At 48.0% G+C, this 16,933-nt stretch overlaps 7 protein-coding genes across 7 annotated transcripts; 2 read left to right on the plus strand and 5 right to left on the minus strand.

Annotated features, from left to right (window-relative positions):
- Window positions 1-282: 282 nt before the first annotated feature.
- Window positions 283-4,735, minus strand: HPODL_00316 (Intracellular protein transport protein USO1; the record flags this gene model as incomplete). Its single annotated transcript, XM_014080262.1, has 2 exons — window positions 283-1,992; window positions 2,021-4,735. 2 exons carry the CDS (start codon window positions 4,733-4,735, stop codon window positions 283-285), a joined length of 4,425 nt encoding a protein of 1,474 aa, XP_013935737.1.
- An 88-nt stretch (window positions 4,736-4,823) lies between these two features.
- Window positions 4,824-7,919, minus strand: HPODL_00317 (uncharacterized protein; the record flags this gene model as incomplete). Its single annotated transcript, XM_014080263.1, has 1 exon — window positions 4,824-7,919. The coding sequence occupies one exon, from the start codon at window positions 7,917-7,919 to the stop codon at window positions 4,824-4,826; it is 3,096 nt and encodes a 1,031-aa protein (XP_013935738.1).
- A 70-nt stretch (window positions 7,920-7,989) lies between these two features.
- On the minus strand, window positions 7,990-9,561 carry HPODL_00318 (Subunit of the membrane-associated retromer complex essential for endosome-to-Golgi retrograde prote; the record flags this gene model as incomplete). The annotated part of the gene is made up of 1 exon (XM_014080264.1): window positions 7,990-9,561. The coding sequence occupies one exon, from the start codon at window positions 9,559-9,561 to the stop codon at window positions 7,990-7,992; it is 1,572 nt and encodes a 523-aa protein (XP_013935739.1).
- Window positions 9,562-9,641: 80 nt separating this feature from the next.
- HPODL_05147 (putative membrane protein) lies at window positions 9,642-9,946 on the plus strand (the record flags this gene model as incomplete). Its single annotated transcript, XM_014080265.1, has 2 exons — window positions 9,642-9,669; window positions 9,705-9,946. The coding sequence occupies 2 exons, from the start codon at window positions 9,642-9,644 to the stop codon at window positions 9,944-9,946; spliced, it is 270 nt and encodes an 89-aa protein (XP_013935740.1).
- A 22-nt stretch (window positions 9,947-9,968) lies between these two features.
- On the minus strand, window positions 9,969-12,428 carry HPODL_00320 (protein-tyrosine phosphatase; the record flags this gene model as incomplete). Its single annotated transcript, XM_014080266.1, has 1 exon — window positions 9,969-12,428. One exon carries the CDS (start codon window positions 12,426-12,428, stop codon window positions 9,969-9,971), a length of 2,460 nt encoding a protein of 819 aa, XP_013935741.1.
- Window positions 12,429-12,822: 394 nt separating this feature from the next.
- HPODL_00321 (1-phosphatidylinositol-4,5-bisphosphate phosphodiesterase) lies at window positions 12,823-15,516 on the plus strand (the record flags this gene model as incomplete). The annotated part of the gene is made up of 1 exon (XM_014080267.1): window positions 12,823-15,516. The coding sequence occupies one exon, from the start codon at window positions 12,823-12,825 to the stop codon at window positions 15,514-15,516; it is 2,694 nt and encodes an 897-aa protein (XP_013935742.1).
- HPODL_00322 (protein enp1) lies at window positions 15,513-16,904 on the minus strand (the record flags this gene model as incomplete). Its single annotated transcript, XM_014080268.1, has 1 exon — window positions 15,513-16,904. One exon carries the CDS (start codon window positions 16,902-16,904, stop codon window positions 15,513-15,515), a length of 1,392 nt encoding a protein of 463 aa, XP_013935743.1.
- Window positions 16,905-16,933: the final 29 nt, after the last annotated feature.

Genomic DNA, 16,933 nt, shown 5'->3' on the forward strand with positions numbered 1-16,933 from the left:
CCACAGAAAGCCATTACGTAGATGACTTGTTTCAAAGGTGCAGGCGAAGCAGAAGGAACTACTCTCGCCAGTGTTGTGAGATCTCCTCTAATTCTCTAAAATTTTAGCTCCTCTATACTTAGAGGATAAGTAAAAAAAAATTAGCTAGCTCCCTGAGCACTGCGTGTTTTGCGATTATGAAAGGAGGTGCACTGAGCATTCTTTAATGTTTTATGCTGGAGTGTTGTTCTCTCGTTATTACCTCATCACTCTGTTTCGCAATCATTATGTACATTCTATACCCTACTCCTCGTCATCGTCGTCGTCCGACTCGTCGCTAAAGTCGCTCACTTCCTCGCCTAACGACTTGAGCTTGAGCTTCATCTGCTTGTTTTTCTCGTCTAGCTCGCTCATGAGCAGCATTAGGTCATCAAATTCTCCTCTAGGAACCAAGTCCTCCTCTCTGCTCTTAGCATCTTTGAGCTTCTGCTCCAATTCGACTACCTGTTTCTGCAGCTTCTCGTGTTCGGCAGCCTTGGACTTCAATGTCTCGTAATCTTCCAGTGTCTTCTGTAGCTCAGTGTAGTCGCTCTGCAGCTTTTCGTGATCAGCAACTTTGCTCTTGAGTTCTTCGTAGTCTGTAGTCTTCCTTTTCAGCTCATCATATTCGGCGACCCTTTGTTGCAACTCGTCGTAATCTTGGGTTCTTTCTCGATATGCCTCCAACTCTAACAGTTCTGTCTTAAGCTTCTCTCTCTCCTTCATCTGTTTCTTGAGATCCACAAGCTCGCGGAGCTGCTCCTTCATTTTATCCCTGAGGTCATTAAGCTCGCTGCCTTTTGCCTCGATATCATTCTCCTTCTGCTTCAAACTCTCCTCCATGCTTGTCAGCCTGTCCTGCAACTTTTTTAGTTCTGCTTCCTTGGACGTCTGTGAATCCAACAACTCTTGCCTTCCACTCGACAATGATTTCACCTGCTCCTTCAATTTCGAAACTTCTGCGTCCCTCTCTTTCTCGGTTTTTTTTAGCTTCTCATCTAAAGAACTAATCTTCTGAGAATACTCCTTGACGACGGAATCGGAATTTCCAGCCAGAAGTGCTCTTTCTCGCTCAATCTCCTCAGCTTTGCCGCTCAACTCCGAATTTAAGTTCTGCAATTCTTTCTCGTGCATTGCCACCAGCTCCTTCTTCTCGGCTTGCTCCTTCTGTAAGTCAGATTTCAAAACCTCGATCGCGCTCAAATGTGAGTCAAGCTCCTTTTTAACAGAATCATAATCAACAAGCTTCTTCTCCAGCTCTGAAAACTCAGCCAGTTTCCTCTCCTTCTCCTTCCTTAATTCCTCTGCTTCCTTCATCAGCCGACGACACTCTTCGTCCTTGGCCTCGACATTCAACGAGATCATTGAGATGGTGGACTCGAGCGACTTCTTTTCCTCCGTGACCGTGTTCTTTAGCTCCCTCGTCTCGCCAAGCTGCTTCTTCAGGGACGTCACTGTCGTCTCCAGCTCCTCCTTTTCTTGTGTCGCTTGTTCGAGTCTCCTCTGGAGCGCCGCGGAAGACTTGGACACACTCTCAAGCTGCCGAAGCTTTTCCTCGTATTCCTTTATCTGAGCGTCTTTCTCCTGCTCAAGTTTCTGCTTTTCCTCCTCCCACCTCTTCTGGAGCTCGCTTTTCTCGTTTTCTAGTGCCCGTTTCTCCTCCTGCAACCGCTTTCTCTCGAAGTCTGCCTCCTTGCGGATTTCGTCTCGCTCTGCACTCAAGTTCTCCAATTGACGATGAATGTCCTCGTTCAATGCCTCCAATTCGGCCTTCTGTGCAGTCAAACTCGTAAGTTGCTTCCTCAAAGAGCCCGTAGACGTCTCTGCCTCCTTTCTTATCGACTCAAGGCTCCGAGTGGCCTCCAAATGGCCGCTACGCAATCTCTCAATCTCCTGCTCTGCCGCTTTTAATTTGCCAACAGTCTCCTCGTACGTCTTCCGTAGACCGTTGTAGTTGTCGTCACCCTTCTTGAGCTCCACAGTCAGACTCTGAATTTTGGACTCTAGTCCAGATATCTTCTCCTGCTGCTGCGCTATTTGTTGCTGAAGCTTTTCGTGCGTCTTCGCCATCTTCTGCGCCTCTTTCTCCAGATTTTTTTATCGTTTTGCTTTGCGACTCGTTGTCCTTTGTCAGCTGCATCAATTCACGGCTCATCTTGTTAATACCATCCTCTGCTTTGCTCTTTTGCTGTTCAATAACGTTCAGCTTCTCTGAAAGCTGTTTGTTGCTTGCTTCCAACGAGGCCACCTTGGAAGTTGCTTCCTGGTGCCGCGTGGTTAACTGTGACAGATTCTGCTCCAGCTCGTTCTTGAGCTGCGTAAGCTTGCCTATGTCCTCAGAGCTCTTCGCGTAGTTTGTGTCCAGCAGCTCTCTGTCCTTTTCAAGCTTCTCGAGCTCGCTCTTCGTAGACTCGTACGTCTGTGCAAGCTCGTCGTATTCCGAAACGAGCCGCTCGATCTCGGCCTTCTGTTTCTCGATCGTCTCATCTGCCTCCTTGCGAACAGTCTTTAGATCGTTGGCTAGCGAAAGACAGTCGTTCTGGACAGTTTCAAAGGCGTCGAAGCTGAGCTTTTCTAGAGGCTCAAACGAGGGATCGTGACCTATGGCTCCCCGGAGCCGTCTGGAGTTCTCCTTCACCAGCTGCACAAATAATGGATCGAAATACACCTGCGGCAGCCCCGTGTCGTCTCTCTCTGGATTCAGCAGAGTTTCCTCGTCGTAGTTGGAAAATGCCTCGCTCTTTTCGAACTGCTGGATTTTCAAGCTGAATGCATTGTCTCCGACCCGGCTCTTCAGCAACGAGCTCAGCTGCTGACGACTCACAGGCGATTTCTTTCTTGTAAATTCGTAAACTATAGCCAGCAAAACCACCACCATGCCCTGCGCAAGCAGGTTCTCATCGTTTGCCTCAACCAGATACGCAAGCAGCTGGTCCAAAATGGACGGGTCCTGCAAAAATCGGTCCACGGCTCGAAAATCCTCCCAGAGCCAGATGCTCAATAGCATCATATAGGCAATTGGGACACGCGGGTCCTTGAAGCGCAAACTCGAACACAGCGCCTGGCCAACGGCCTCAATGATGTTTAGGACGTCCTCGTTGGCGCTTGCGTTGCCGATCTGGACGGACATTGCCAGCTCGCGGCCCTCGTTGTAGTTCTCAAACACATAGATCAAAATTAAACATGCAAACCAGATTTTGTAAGGATTCAGTTGCAGGTCGCTGTCAACGTTGATAAGCGTTGCAAATAGGTTAGCTCCGGTGAAGGTTGTCGAGGCCGACCTGCTCTCGCCGTTTGCATCATTCTCGGCTTCACCGTTTGCGCCTTCCTCCTCTTCCGGTTCGTCCTCGCTGTCGGGCACGCCGTTGAGCTTGTTGAACTCGTACTTTTGATCTTTCAAAAAAGCGTATTTGGCGTCCGCGTTGTCCTTGAAGTACGCATGTAGCGCCACCACAGAGGCCATCCGTAGATCAAATAAATGGACAGAGTTCGCGTAAAGACACCAGTTCAGCAGTGCATCTATCACTGGAACAACCTCGTCCATCTTCTGTGCTGCAGCGGGCAGCGTGGGGTCCATATACGGGACGTCGATCTGGGAGAACTGTAGCTGGATCTCGGCGTTGGAGCGGATGATATCTGCGGTAGTAAGAAGCGCATTGACCCGGACAACGTTGGGAATGCTAATGGAAAATACCAAACGCAAAATCAGCATCAGAACGTCTGACTTTACAAGTGCTCTCTGTGCCTCGTCAATGGCCTCCACTCCTTCGGCCACAAACAGCCTGCATGTGTCAAGCGTGGTGAGCAAGTTCTGGAGCCGCTGCTCGTTCCACACAAACGGACCCAGCTCGCTCTCGGCCAGAGGCTGGTCCAAAAATTCCGCGAGTTTGTACATGCAATTGGTTTCAATGAAAAACTTCTGGTTGCTAGCGTTGTATCTTAGCAGGTTCGCTATCAGCGACAAACAGTCCTGAACGACGATATTACCCTCAAGGCGGCCCTCGTCCTCTATAATGCGGTACAATTTTTCGAACGTGTTCTCGAAGACCACCAGCTTCTGAATGTGGAAATTGTCCTTGACGACGCCCATCAGCAGCAGGATTGCCTCGTTCCGAATCGGCTCGTAGGGGTCGTCAAGCGCCTGGCACAGCTTTGAGATCGCCAGCGGTGACTTAAGGGTGAGCTCTTTGGTCCGCAGCGGCCGCGTCGAACATAACGCCTGGAGCAGTTGCAACGAGTACAGCTTGATATGGATATCGTCTGCCTCGACGAGATCCACCAGAATATCGAAACTTTTCACCGATTGAGTCAACTCGTCGAAAATCCACAGCGAAAACTGGTCTGTCACGTTGTCGAGCACCAAACTCGGCGACGGATACTTGCCGTTCTTGAGTCTTGTCTGCTGGCTAATCCAGCTTCTAGTTAGATCCTCGTCGCCCTCGCCCCGGATAAACAGAATTAAGAGGGTTTCGAGCACTGCCCTGACAATATCAAGATCCAGCACGTCCTTGTGCAGGGTCGCAACAAGACTCTTGAGACCGTTGGCAATGACAATCTCTCGATACTGTCTGCTGAACGATTTGAGCCCCAAAACGGCAGCCCGGCGGTCGGTCAATAACGTCGCGTGCGACAGCCGGTCCACGAGCGTCGCAATTGAGTCGCTGACCTCCTTCTCGCTCGCGCTGGGCGTGCTCATAAAGTTCTGAAGAAGCTCCATGTGGTGTTTATTTTACGTCAAACCGTGTATTTTTCTGAATATTTGGCCATAAATTTAAAAAAAAATACACCTCGCACCAACAGCCAGATCAGAGCCCCAGCTTGCTGTTGATGGCACCCTTGATGGCGTCGTTCTTGGTCTCGTTCACGAACTTGTCGAAATCGTCGTTCAGGTCGGCCACATAGGTCTCCACGCGGTTATTGGCCACGTCCAGGCGGTTCTGGGCGTGCTGCTTCCATCTCGAAATGTTCCTCGTCACGGTGGACATGCTGATAGGCGCGACCGGTTTATCGGTCAAGCCTGGGTGTTGGTGTAGTGCGTTGGGATCGTAGTATTTTGGCTTCGCAGTGCCCATCAAGCTGTAATTTGCTGGGTTGTAGGGCGAGATGTCCCAAGCAAGCTCATACTCCGGATGGTTTGTTTTTTCCGGCCGTTCCCGTCCAACAAGCAAATGATACAGTTTCGTGTACGACAACGACGAAGTGCCCTTGACAAAGTAATTTGTGGACGGCCGGTACGGTATCAAAATGTTGCGCAGAAACAGCACGTCGTCGCCGTTGATCGTCTCCAGGGACATGACCGGCTGACGCAATCCCATGATGTTAACCAGGGCCGCCTCTGTCTCGTTGACTCTCAAAAAAACATCGCCTAGCGGCAGCACAGAGCTCTGCGGGGTGTACTTGGCCTCCAGTCGGTACGGAATGCGCATGCTGGACAGTTCAGAAAGGGACGGGATCGTATAGACGGTCATTTTTTTCGTAGCCCCCATCAGTGCTACCAAACAGAAAGCAACATTTCCTTTCTGTGTTTTTGTGCCTGTGATGCCGATTTTCGACAATTCACCCTTTCCAAACGTCTTGTGGGCCATCTTGGACCCGTTCTTCACAATCCGTATGTCGCTCGATGACGCTGCGATGATAGAGAGCGGTGTTTTGTCTGCCGGTAGCGGTGAGCTCAGATGGCGGATAGACGCCGTACTTGGACGTCCTGTATCCGAGTTGATGGGGATAATTTCCAGGATCTCAGCATCGTTGGAGTCTATTTGCTCCACCAGCCGCAGAGAAAATCGTATGCCGGAAACAACCTCGAAAACGAGTAGTCGTCCTATCCGGGTCCCCACAATCATCAATAATCCCGGTTGGCCGTAAGCAAACTCAATGGATGTCGGCACAATAGGCAGCGAAAGCCCATCGTCGATCAGTTGCGTGTTGTATATGACGGTGTTGGATCTGCGGTCAATGACCACGAGCTGTCCCGATTCGTAGCCGATACCAACGAACCCAACGTTACTGTTGCATAGGGCCGTCACCGTGCCATATCCCATGCTTTTCACCAGCACTTTAGGCAAAAATCCTTTTTTCAAGTCTCTAGGGGCACGGTCGCTGATATCAATAATTTGTCGTTCCGCCTTGGTGGATGAGAGCTCCAATGAGCTCATTCGCCGGTTTAAGTCGCCCTGAGCAGGTTGATATTTTTTGTTCTGTTGGTACGAAAAGAGTAACACGTCATTGTTGTACATGCTGCACGAAAGCTCGAGCTGCTCGGCAGCAAAGGACACTTTTGAGATGGAGTAATGAGGCGAGTCGTCAAGAAGAATTCTCGAGATGTCGATCTCAAAGGCAGTCGAGCTATCCAGCTCTCCCTCGGAGGAGTTCCAGATGCGAATGTAGCCATTCTCGTGGCCTGAAACAATGACAGACCCAACGTCTGCCTTGTATTTTGGCCTGCCGGGAATTCCTCCTTTTAAAATGCTATTTCGGGAGCTGTGGGTGTCGATCATGCCATTGAGGACTCTTTTGTCAATAAATGCAGAGGCTGAGAACGTTATTTTAGGATTCAGCCACGAAACCGTGGACGGGAAATAGCTGGCCTTGAAAGAGAGGTTCCCAGTAGGATAATTCATGAACTTCAATGACCCGTCGCTCAGAGTAAGTGCTATGAGTTTTGGGTCATGGTTCCCGTCATAGTAGGGCGATGCTTCTCCTAGTGGAACAAAATCAACAATGTTGGCAGCGGCGTGAATAGCGAATATGTTCTGCTGTTTTGGTTGCGCATAGTATTTGGCCATCTGTGTATAGCTTGTCATTGAATACGACAACATGCGCCCAAAATCCATTCGCACGAGCTGGTGGTAGCCCTCAGTCTCAAACGAGTCTCCACCACAGAACAGCAAGGAAGTCCGTTCGGGATCGTGCTCGCACAGCCACGCAGCTTTTTTAATTTTCGTCATTTTGGGACCATGATGAATGTCTCCTGACGGCGAGTCAATGTAGCTGTCAAAGGGCGAGCGTGCCAGTATCTGTTCTCCTGTGAGGGCATCCCAGAAAACCAACGAATTATCGTCGTGGATGGTGACAACGTGGAGACCGTTAGGATGCCATAACGACTGAACAACGTTCGGTATGTAGTAGCCAGAAGAATCGTATTTGTACGTTGCGTTCTCTCCCCCTGGTGCTCCCTTCGATAATTTGTACACGAACTGCTTGACTGCTTTGTTCTCCGCAAGATTAAACTCGATGGTCATCTTAGTGTAGGAAATTAGAAGAGTGCCAAAGTCTCGCGGATTCAGCTTAATCGAAGACACATGCACGTCGCTCTCTAATATGAATGTGTTGTACTGCTGTTCTCGTAAAGACAAAATGGTGTCCAGGCCACTTTCTATGTTGAAAGCCTTCACAAGCCCGTTGCTGAATCCAACGTAAATAAATTCTAATGAGTAGTCTGTCTCGAACGCGGTGATCTGGCTGCTGGTGACAATTTTGTGCAGCACTTTCTTGGCAGCCAAAGAAATCACAAATATGGTCTTAGAAGAGTCCACAGCCACTAGATACACGCCCTTGACAAACCGCAGGGACCGAATGGCACTGGTAGTGTTCAACGTCAAAGCACAGCTCACTCGGCTCTGTCCAAAAATGTGCACATGGTTGTAGTCTGTGACAATTGCCATCAGACTTTGCAATGGATCAAAAGCAACAGTCTTAACCTTGCCTGCGACTCCGTAGGCTTGAAGCTCCTCTATAGAAAATGGCACAGAATCTAAACCTGCAGAAACTCCCGAGGCGCCCCGCGACCGCGGAAGACTGATCGGCGGCTTGAGCGAGGGCCGCAAAGAAGGCTCTGGCGACGGCGAGCGCTCCTCTTTCTCCCCCTTCTTGTGTAAAAGCCCTATTTTCTTCTTAAACATATTCCTACCATCATTTCCTGTCTACGGATTTTAATATTTAGACGTCATAAGACACCCGTGCACCATAAGACTAGAAGGTCGAGTTGGCTAGCAAGCTGGCAGCGCTCTTGGCGTCCAGGTGGGCGAGCTGGTCGGCAGGTTCATTTCCTAGCGATGACTCCGCCGTCAATGGGTCGCTCAGTTCTGTTTCAAACTTCTTTTTTGGCCGCGAGTTCCACGGGTCTGAAGAGTCTTTTGAGCCAGGTTCGCTCCTCACGTTGTGCAGCATGCTCTCGCGACCAAGTCTACTCAGAGACTCTGTTGGGTGAATCAGCTTGTTGGTGTTGAGAAGATGGAGTTTCTTGCGCTGTTGTTGTATTTGTTGCTGTGCAAGAGTCTTGAAAGTTTTCTTGGCCAGATCAGTCAAGTACACCAAAAAGTCCTCGGCCTCAATCAGCATCTCGTACGTGGTTCTTTTCACTTGGTACCTTAGCTCCTTCTCGTAATTGCTGGCCATTTCCAAGGCGCGGATGGCTTCGTCGACTTTGACTGGGTCGATGATGGACTTGGTTTTTAGTCTCGCAATAATGGAATGGCGTTTTTTAGTGGTTTCCTCTGCATTCAAGAGCTCGCGCATCAGCAGATGGCGGTTTGTCAGCGACTCTTTGATGTTATAGCAGTTATCTGTCAGCAATTGAAAGAATTCGGTCAGATTCGCTGTCAAGCTCACACCTTCCACCAGATCCATCTCGTTGTACAGTTGCATCACTTTGTTCAGCTTTGCCCACATTTTGGCCATTTCGGGGCTTTCCTCAAGAGCCTGGAACCCTGCGAGCTTGTTGTAGAAATCAGAGTTCACGAGCCAGGACGATTTCTGTAGTCTCAACAATTTGTCCAGTTTCTCAACCAGTCTCTGTGCGTTCACATAAACGCTCTTGATCATTGGCCTATAAGCTGCCAATTCGTGTGATGCATCGTATGGCGGCTGGAACTGCTTCAATGTATGCCGTTTGAGGCCGGTGGCCATCACAGAGCTGTTGTTGGGTTTGGTTTTCGATGGCGTGTAACTGAAGTCGTTCTGGTCCAAAAACAGCACAAACTCTTGGTTGCGGATCAAAATTGGGTTGCTGCAAACTCTATTAAACCATTGCTGCACCGAAGACTGCAGTGTGGCCACAAACTCGGGCGACCCGGCGTTGTATAGGACAGGAATAGTGGGCAGGGCAGGCACAAACACCTCAATGTTGTTATATATCAAATACCGATAGATTGCCTCGAGCTCTCTGTAAGATCTCCTCACGTCTTTGTAAACAGATTTCCTGAATCCTGGAATATTCTTCACCGAGGCATTCAGAACAAAGACCGGGTTCTTGGCCATTTCGGCACCGTTATTGCCGATTTCCACCACCTTGATACTCAGTTCAAACGAGTTTCTGTTGAGTCGCTCGGGCAAATATCTTTTTAAATCGTTGTCGGTGGGTTTTGGATGGAAAGGAGAGTCTTGTTCTTTGGGCTGCGCTTGTGTGTCTTTGGCCGACGAAGACGCAGTCGTCGGCTGGCCTGGCTCAGCAGCTTGCTGTTCCTGGGATTGTATAATCACACTGCTCTCGGCGAACGGATTATTATCGAAATCATCGGGCTCGTAGGGCACGGCAGACGTCATTTGCACGGTGATGCAAACAAATTTAATTTTATTTATCTTCGACGCGACGATATCTTTTTCCGTTATAAATTCTCTTTCTCATGTTTGGCTTGGGAACGTTATTTTATTGTAAGTACCACCCTCTCAATTGTCTAACACGTCAGTTATTCTGTTTGCAGTAAACGGAATCGCGGTTCTGAGCGAAGACCGGTTTTTGAACAGGATTGGATGGAGCACGTCATCATCTGCTGACAACGCATACCTCGCATCGTCGCCAGTAGACGGATCGATCGACTCGATCAAGTCACGGCTCGTGAATCTGATCGGTGCCACAAGAACGCTGCTACGATTCCCTCTAATTATCATTAACGTTGTGGTTATTTTGTACGAATTGGTGTTGGGTTGATATAATAATAAATAAAATTACTCTATTTATGATGCTGGCGCTCACCATCTTTGTCGGCGAAGAAACGGTCAAGAATATCATACTTGTGGGCGCTCCAATTGTAGATAAACCCATCCCCGCCAATGGCTGCGCCATACTGCAATTTTTTGAACATCAGTATGGTGTCGTAGATCAAAATGTACTGTCTCAGGTTTTGCACCATCGACACTCTTTGAGATCTGAAATTCGATATGACTTCGTACACCACATCGGTATCCTCGTTGCCTTTTTCAGGGTTGTTCACCATGACGTCGATCACCGCGTCGATTGTGCAGAAACAACCCGTCCGGCCACACCCTGCAGAGCAGTGGACCATGACTGGGGCTGCTTCCGTCTGTGTGCGAGAGAGAACGTATCTCTTGAAAGCCACCAGCGATATTAGGTCAGAGGAGCTAATCAACGCTCCATAGTCTGGCCACGAGAGAATTTGGATTTGGATTACCTCGTGTTCTGGCTTGTTACCAATTTTCAGCCGCAGTCTTCTGGCTACAGTCTCGCACTGTGAATTATCTGTGAGTTTGAAATCGGTGATCTCCTCCAGTTGGTCAACCTTAATGAATATTCCGTTCGAAGAGTATGTGCCTGGGAGCCAGTATGGGGCGCACTTTTCAACTTCATTCTCTTTTTGGGCAGTTAGGGACAGGATAAGTGGCACTTTATGGTCAAAAATGACTTTCCAAAAGTCTCCTATAGTTTCTTCCAAAGGTCCCTGAGCTGCAATGTAGCGCAGCTGCGAACCAGGGTAGCTCAAGTAGGAAGCATTGATGTAAGACTCGTCTTGGTCCAACTCCTCGTCGTCAGCGTCATATTTTTGAATCTTGACTCTGGCGTGCTCGTAAGGAAAGATATCCTTGTAACGGTTTTTTCTGCCAAGTTCCACCCCAGCAGAGAAGCACGGAGTCTCAGGGCTTGGCGTCGTCACACTAGAGTGCCTGGAAAGAGCCTGGTTGAGGCGTTCGACTTCCTGAGACTGCAATTCATTGAATTTATGTGACAGGACCGAGGCGCCTGAGTCCGAACCAATGACGTTACTGAGCCAAGTTGGAAGAATCTTCATGTCGGGAGACGTAATGCTGGTCGAAAGATGCATGGACATGTCGGGTCTGGCGGTCAGAAACTCCTCATGTTGTCTAGATTTGAAAAATGGCTTGCCAGCGGTATCAGGGAGCATAAAGTGAGCAAGGCCGTGCGACATAGGAGATTTGTCATTGAAGAAGCGTTGTTTTTTTGCGGACGCCGCATTGGAGGAGTTGGAGGATGAGGGGGATGGAAGCGTAACGGTGACTCTAGGTGGTGGGGAAGCTTTTTCTGGACTAGGTATCATCATGACTTTAGGCTTGGAAGTAGACGTGCCAGACTCGACATGAGAAGGATACTGTTCCTGAAACCTGGAAAACCCTCCTTTCAAGACATATATGGGTGCACTCCATGTGGCAGATGAGGCAAATTTGGCTGCTAAATTGCTCACTGAAAGCGAGGCGGATTGGGTCGAATCCGTGGAATTATCGTAAAAAATTAAAACCGGTAAATTATCCCGGTCCCTTTTCAAGTAGTTGGTGAACAGTGCTTTTTCATCCGATGTGAGGGTCGCTATGCATCTGTCCAAAGTGAAGGTAGCTCTTTTTAGCAGTGTTGAAGGCAGGCACAGGTTGACAGCGCCGATGATGTGCGATTTGCAATAATCTTGGAAAGGTCTGACGTCAACAACCAGTAGATTAGGTAATCCATCTTCGCTCACGACGCCTCGCCAATTCTCAATGTGTCGAAAGGACTCCTCAGCAGAAATCAAGGAGCATCCTTTTGGTAGCGGATATTTGACGTCTTTGAACCTGCTTGGTCTCGGGGAGCCCGGCTCTGTGTTGGAAAGAAATTTTTTTAGCGTGAGTGCTGGCGGCAGTGTATATGTAGAACCATTAGCACTTGTAGATGTGCGTCCGTCGACTATATCTGTTGTGTTTGCTGAGGTTTCTTTTGAGTTGAATTTTTGCTGACCAGGGGAAAACCTGGTCATGTGGAAAGCCTCGCTTTTTGTTGAACGGTGGCATTTGGCCTTCACCGGAGTTGGCTGCTGTGACTGTGACTTGTGCTTATCTTCCTCCCCTTCTTCCTCTTCCTCGTTTATTTTGAGCGACATCAGCTGGGAGGGCTCAAATAAGGTCTCTGTGCTGGCGATGGAAAGGTTTCGCCCATCAGAAGGGTGCACCGCATCGTTGGCGGAGTCGACGAGCGTGGAGTCTGAGGTAAGCGAGGATATCGAATTGGCACATTTTTGGTGGTCCTTGGCAGACTGTTTGTGGTTTTCATTCACCGGTGCCAAGGGCATTGATGCTGGGTTCTGCTTTGTCTGAGTTGAAAACTTTAAGTATTCCGAAAAATAATCTATATCGTTTGTTTGTTTACCCTTCGTGGAAACGTGGTTAGGCGTGTTGCTCAGAGAAGACATATGAAGCAGTAGCTCATACGATCTTTGATATATAAAACGGGATCTTGTAGTATAATCTGATGCGTCACTTTGCTAAATATAATTCCAAAGGCGAAAAAAAAAAGAAAGAGCCCTACAAAAGTTTAAAACAAGCCTAGCCTTTCGTTTAACGGATATATTAAACCTTACTCCTTTGCCAGACCACTGAAAATAAATTTCTCGCGTGATGTCATTGCGCATTCACATGGCGACCAAATAATTCCCCTTGCGCTATTTTTACTGATCGCGGGCCAGGCCTGCCAGCGAAATCTAACAGCCGCCCAAAATAGAATCACCGGTCCGCAGTCCACTGCCATCTCTACACCACGTCCCGTTTTTTTATTTTCTTGCCTTTTAAGCTCTAATTATTCCCCAGATGACAGGTGCGCCCTTGTCTACGTCGTCCTCGGTGCCAAATAGCTCGGCCCCGGTGAAGTCGTTGCTGTCCGAGCGGCTGTTGGTGCTACGTAACAAGTCGCCACCGGATTCTCAGGACTCAGACCTGGCGCACATTCCTCTGCCTTCGTCTCCTACGGATTCCTCTCACAAGGGCATCCACAGGCTGGGGTTTTCGCGGAAAAAGAGTGACAGCAGCGATTCATTCAGTGACCACAGTGACGACAGGAAAGGCTTGATGAGCATACTCACCCGAGTTCGAAGGATATCGCGCTCCAGCTCTGATGAAGCTGATCCCGAGACGAAGCCCGATCCAAAGACAGAACCCGCAGCACACCCGAAATTGGAGTACCACGAGGAAGAGACATTCACAACCCCATTGGACAAGAAGTCAATTCCCCGAGAGCTTATCGATCAGGGGATTGAAATGCTCAGAGTGACCCATAAAAAGAAGATCAAACGGTGTTTTCGTTTGAATTTGGACAACAATCATTTGATCTGGAATAATAAAGCCTCGTCTTTCCTCGAAATTGATAAGATCAAGGCGATTAGGACTGGTGTCGAGGCCAAAAATTACAGGGAGGAGTTTAAAGTGTCATCAGATTACGAAGATCTGTGGATAACGATTATCTATTACAAAGACTCCAAGTCAAACAATATCAAAGCCTTGCACGTGATTGCCCCCGCAAAACACGAATACGATACTTTTGTCACCACGTTGCGCAACCTCGTATACTTCAAACGGCAGATGGACAGCATCAGTGAACTATTCACTGACCTGCACTGGAACAACAAAAACTCCGAAAGCGAGCATCTCTCCTTTGACGGCGTCCTCAAATTGGTGTCCAAGCTTCATATCCATGCAAGTCCAGAGTATCTCGAGAATCTCTTCCGCATGGCTGATTCGGAAGCAAAGGGGCACCTGAATTTCCAAGACTTCAAAAAGTTTGTCAGTTTGCTTCGAGACCGCAAGGAATTGAGGGCTATATTTGATCAACAAGCCAGAGTCATGTCTGGGAAATTGTCCTTCGAGGAGTTTTGCAATTTTCTCGTCGAGGTACAAAAGGAAAATATCACCTACTCGCAGGCAGAGCAGATATTTCATCGCTTCTCCAAAACAAAACTGTATCTCGATTACGACGAATTTGCAAGTTTTCTCACGAGTTCATATTCAAAACCATACGTCAACATTCAAGAGGACTACTCATACCCGCTCAATGAGTATTTTATCTCCTCATCCCACAATACATATTTATTAGGAAGACAAGTCAATGGAACCGCGTCCATTGAAGGCTACATTAGGGCATTGCAACGAGGCTGTCGTTGCATTGAGATAGATCTCTGGGATGGCGAAAAAGGACCAGTTGTGACCCACGGCCGCACTTTCTCCAGCTCCATTGAGTTTCAGTTGGTTGTGGAAACGATCCGGAAGTACTCTTTTATCACTTCGCCATATCCTGTCATTTTATCGCTTGAGGTTCGTTGCAATGCTGAGAATCAGCTTCAGGCTGCCAAGATCCTCAAAGATATTCTACAGGACCGCCTGCTAGAGTATCCAGTCAAATCGCCCTTCGAAACACTGCCGTCACCCGCGCAATTGAAACATAAAATTCTGGTGAAAGTGAAGAAGTCTACAGGAGAGGCAGGAAGCCTTGAAAGTATGTCCTCGTCATTGTCCTCGTTTAGCGAAGACAGTAGTACAATCACAAAGATTGTTCCCAAGAGAAGAAAAACCGTCAAAATCTCTCAGGAGCTGGGCAACCTGGGAATCTATGTGATTGGAATCAAATTCCGCAATTTCTCTCTCCCCGAGTCCAAAACATTTAACCACTGTTTTTCCTTCAGTGACAAGACATTAGTTAAAATGGCAAGGGAGGAAGCTAAGTTTTCTGCTATTGTGAAGCACAACAGGAGGTTTCTCATGAGAATTTATCCATCCATTTATCGCTTCAGTTCCAATAATTTCAATCCCTTCTTTTTTTGGGAGCTAGGATGCCAGTTGGTTGCAACAAACTGGCAGGTTTACGATGTGGGGCAGCAGATTAACGAGACGCTTTTTAATATAGGAACAAACTCCGGCTACGTTCTCAAACCTTCCTGTCTACGGATCAGGAACCCGAAATTGCAGAATATTGATCCGTTGGATTGTTTAAAATTTGAGCAGAGTCGGCGCCTTAGCATCGACCTCATTTCTGGACAACAACTTCCCAAACCAAAGGACATCAAATCGGATTTTTTTGATCCCTTCTTAGAGCTCGAGATTTATTGTGCAGAGGTATTGGACGTGAATGTCAGCTCCACGACTGGGAAGCTGGGAACGGTCCTCAAAATGGAGTCCTCAAGTCACCAAAAATCTCTGGTTGAGCAACTGATTAAACTAGGCGAACCCTCTGTCGTGTTCAGGACAGCTCCAGTACCCCAAAACGGATTTAATCCTGTTTGGAATCAGCGATGCTCTGCAACATACCTCACGAACGACATTGATTATGTTTTTCTGCGGTTTCTGGTCAAATGCACTAACGATAGCTCCGAAAAACTCATTGGAACGCACACGTGCAAGCTCGATTATTTGAAACAGGGCTACAGACACCTTCCCTTGTACGATCAGCAAGGCGAGGAATTTATTTATTCGACACTGTTTATTAAAGTGGATTATGAGGACAAAAATAATTAGAAGAAAGACATGATGTCGTCCTCCTTGTCCTCCTTGACGGTAGCCGTGGATCTCTCCTTGCCTGCGCGCAATTCACGTCTAATTTCCGGTCCAATCTCGCGATGGCCCCGTTGTCTGACAACTTCCATGAGGAAATCGCGCTGATCCTCAGTGATGTCGTTTTTGTACCGTTGTGCGAATGCCAAAAACGCCTTGTGCCAGACAAGCGGCATTGGAGATGCGTCCCTGAGCCGTCTTTGCTCGGCTATCTCTGTGTCGTCGTCTAGTATGATGTCGCTTCGTGTTTCTTCCGTGATCACACGGAAGCGCATGAAATAGAACACCAGGTCGTCGATGGTTTGGTATGGTAATGCGTACTTTTTCTCGATGAGAATTCTGATGAACACGGTCGTTGCTGGGTTGAAGTCTTTTTGCAACAACCACGAAAGCGCGACAGCAGAGTGTTGGACCGGAATCGAGCACTTAGTCAAGATTGACCCCACGATCATTGCCTCTCTTGTTGTGCATCCGTCTTCAATCAATGGGAACAGGAATCCACGGAAAAATGCGGCAGGCTTATATAACGATTTTTTTAATGAACGATAAAGGTGATAATTCAGCTTGTGCTCGTCACTTTCCTCAATATCTTGTCTGACTTTCGGATAAAGAACCAAATTAACAAACCTCTCTGCTTTACTCGCCGTCAGGTTAGAAACAAACAGTCTGGTAGCCTCGTAGGTCACCTGCGGAGTCCATGCTTCAGGATTTGTCACAAAAATCAGATCCTCCCAATTCTTGATGCTAGGAAGCACTTTGAAGAGTTTCGGCAACTTTCCGTGTCTCCACACATGTAAACTCTGACCGACCTTCTCATACGCCTCTATAACTCTTGGTGGAAGGAAAACTTTGTCCTGTGGTCTCTCTGTCTGTTCTGCCTTCTGCTGCTGGGTTTCCTGTAATTTGGCCATCACTTTGTCAGCAAGGTTGAAGCTACCAAATGCATTATTTTCTGACTTGAAGTATGATTCAAACAATTTCACGTCTTCCTCGTCTACCTCTTCAACCTCCTCGTCGTAGTATTCGTTTTCACCGTCGTCGGACATCTCTTCGTAGACTGCGTCGTCGTCCGATTCATCAGATTCGTGCGCAATCATTTGAAACCTCGGCTTTTCTGAAACTTCTAAACGGTTTTCCTCGAGGGCAATCTCATCTTGCTGTTCTCTCGCAAGTTTCAGGACCTTTCTGGAAGACGCAGCATCCAGGACAAAATCGTCCTCCGCATCCTCCTCTCCTGTCTTGTCGTGCTTCGAGCGTTTTCCCACCCTCAAATGACCTGTTTCTGTGATATCTTTATACAACGGCTTGTGCCGCATCTTATCTTTGGCGTCCTTGGTGCTGATCTTTCCCATAATGATAGAGTGAAAAATGTTTAAAAAAA

The sequence above is a fragment of the Ogataea parapolymorpha genome, chromosome III, assembly GCF_000187245.1.
Source record: "Ogataea parapolymorpha DL-1 chromosome III, whole genome shotgun sequence".
Lineage (NCBI taxonomy): Eukaryota > Fungi > Ascomycota > Pichiomycetes > Pichiales > Pichiaceae > Ogataea > Ogataea parapolymorpha.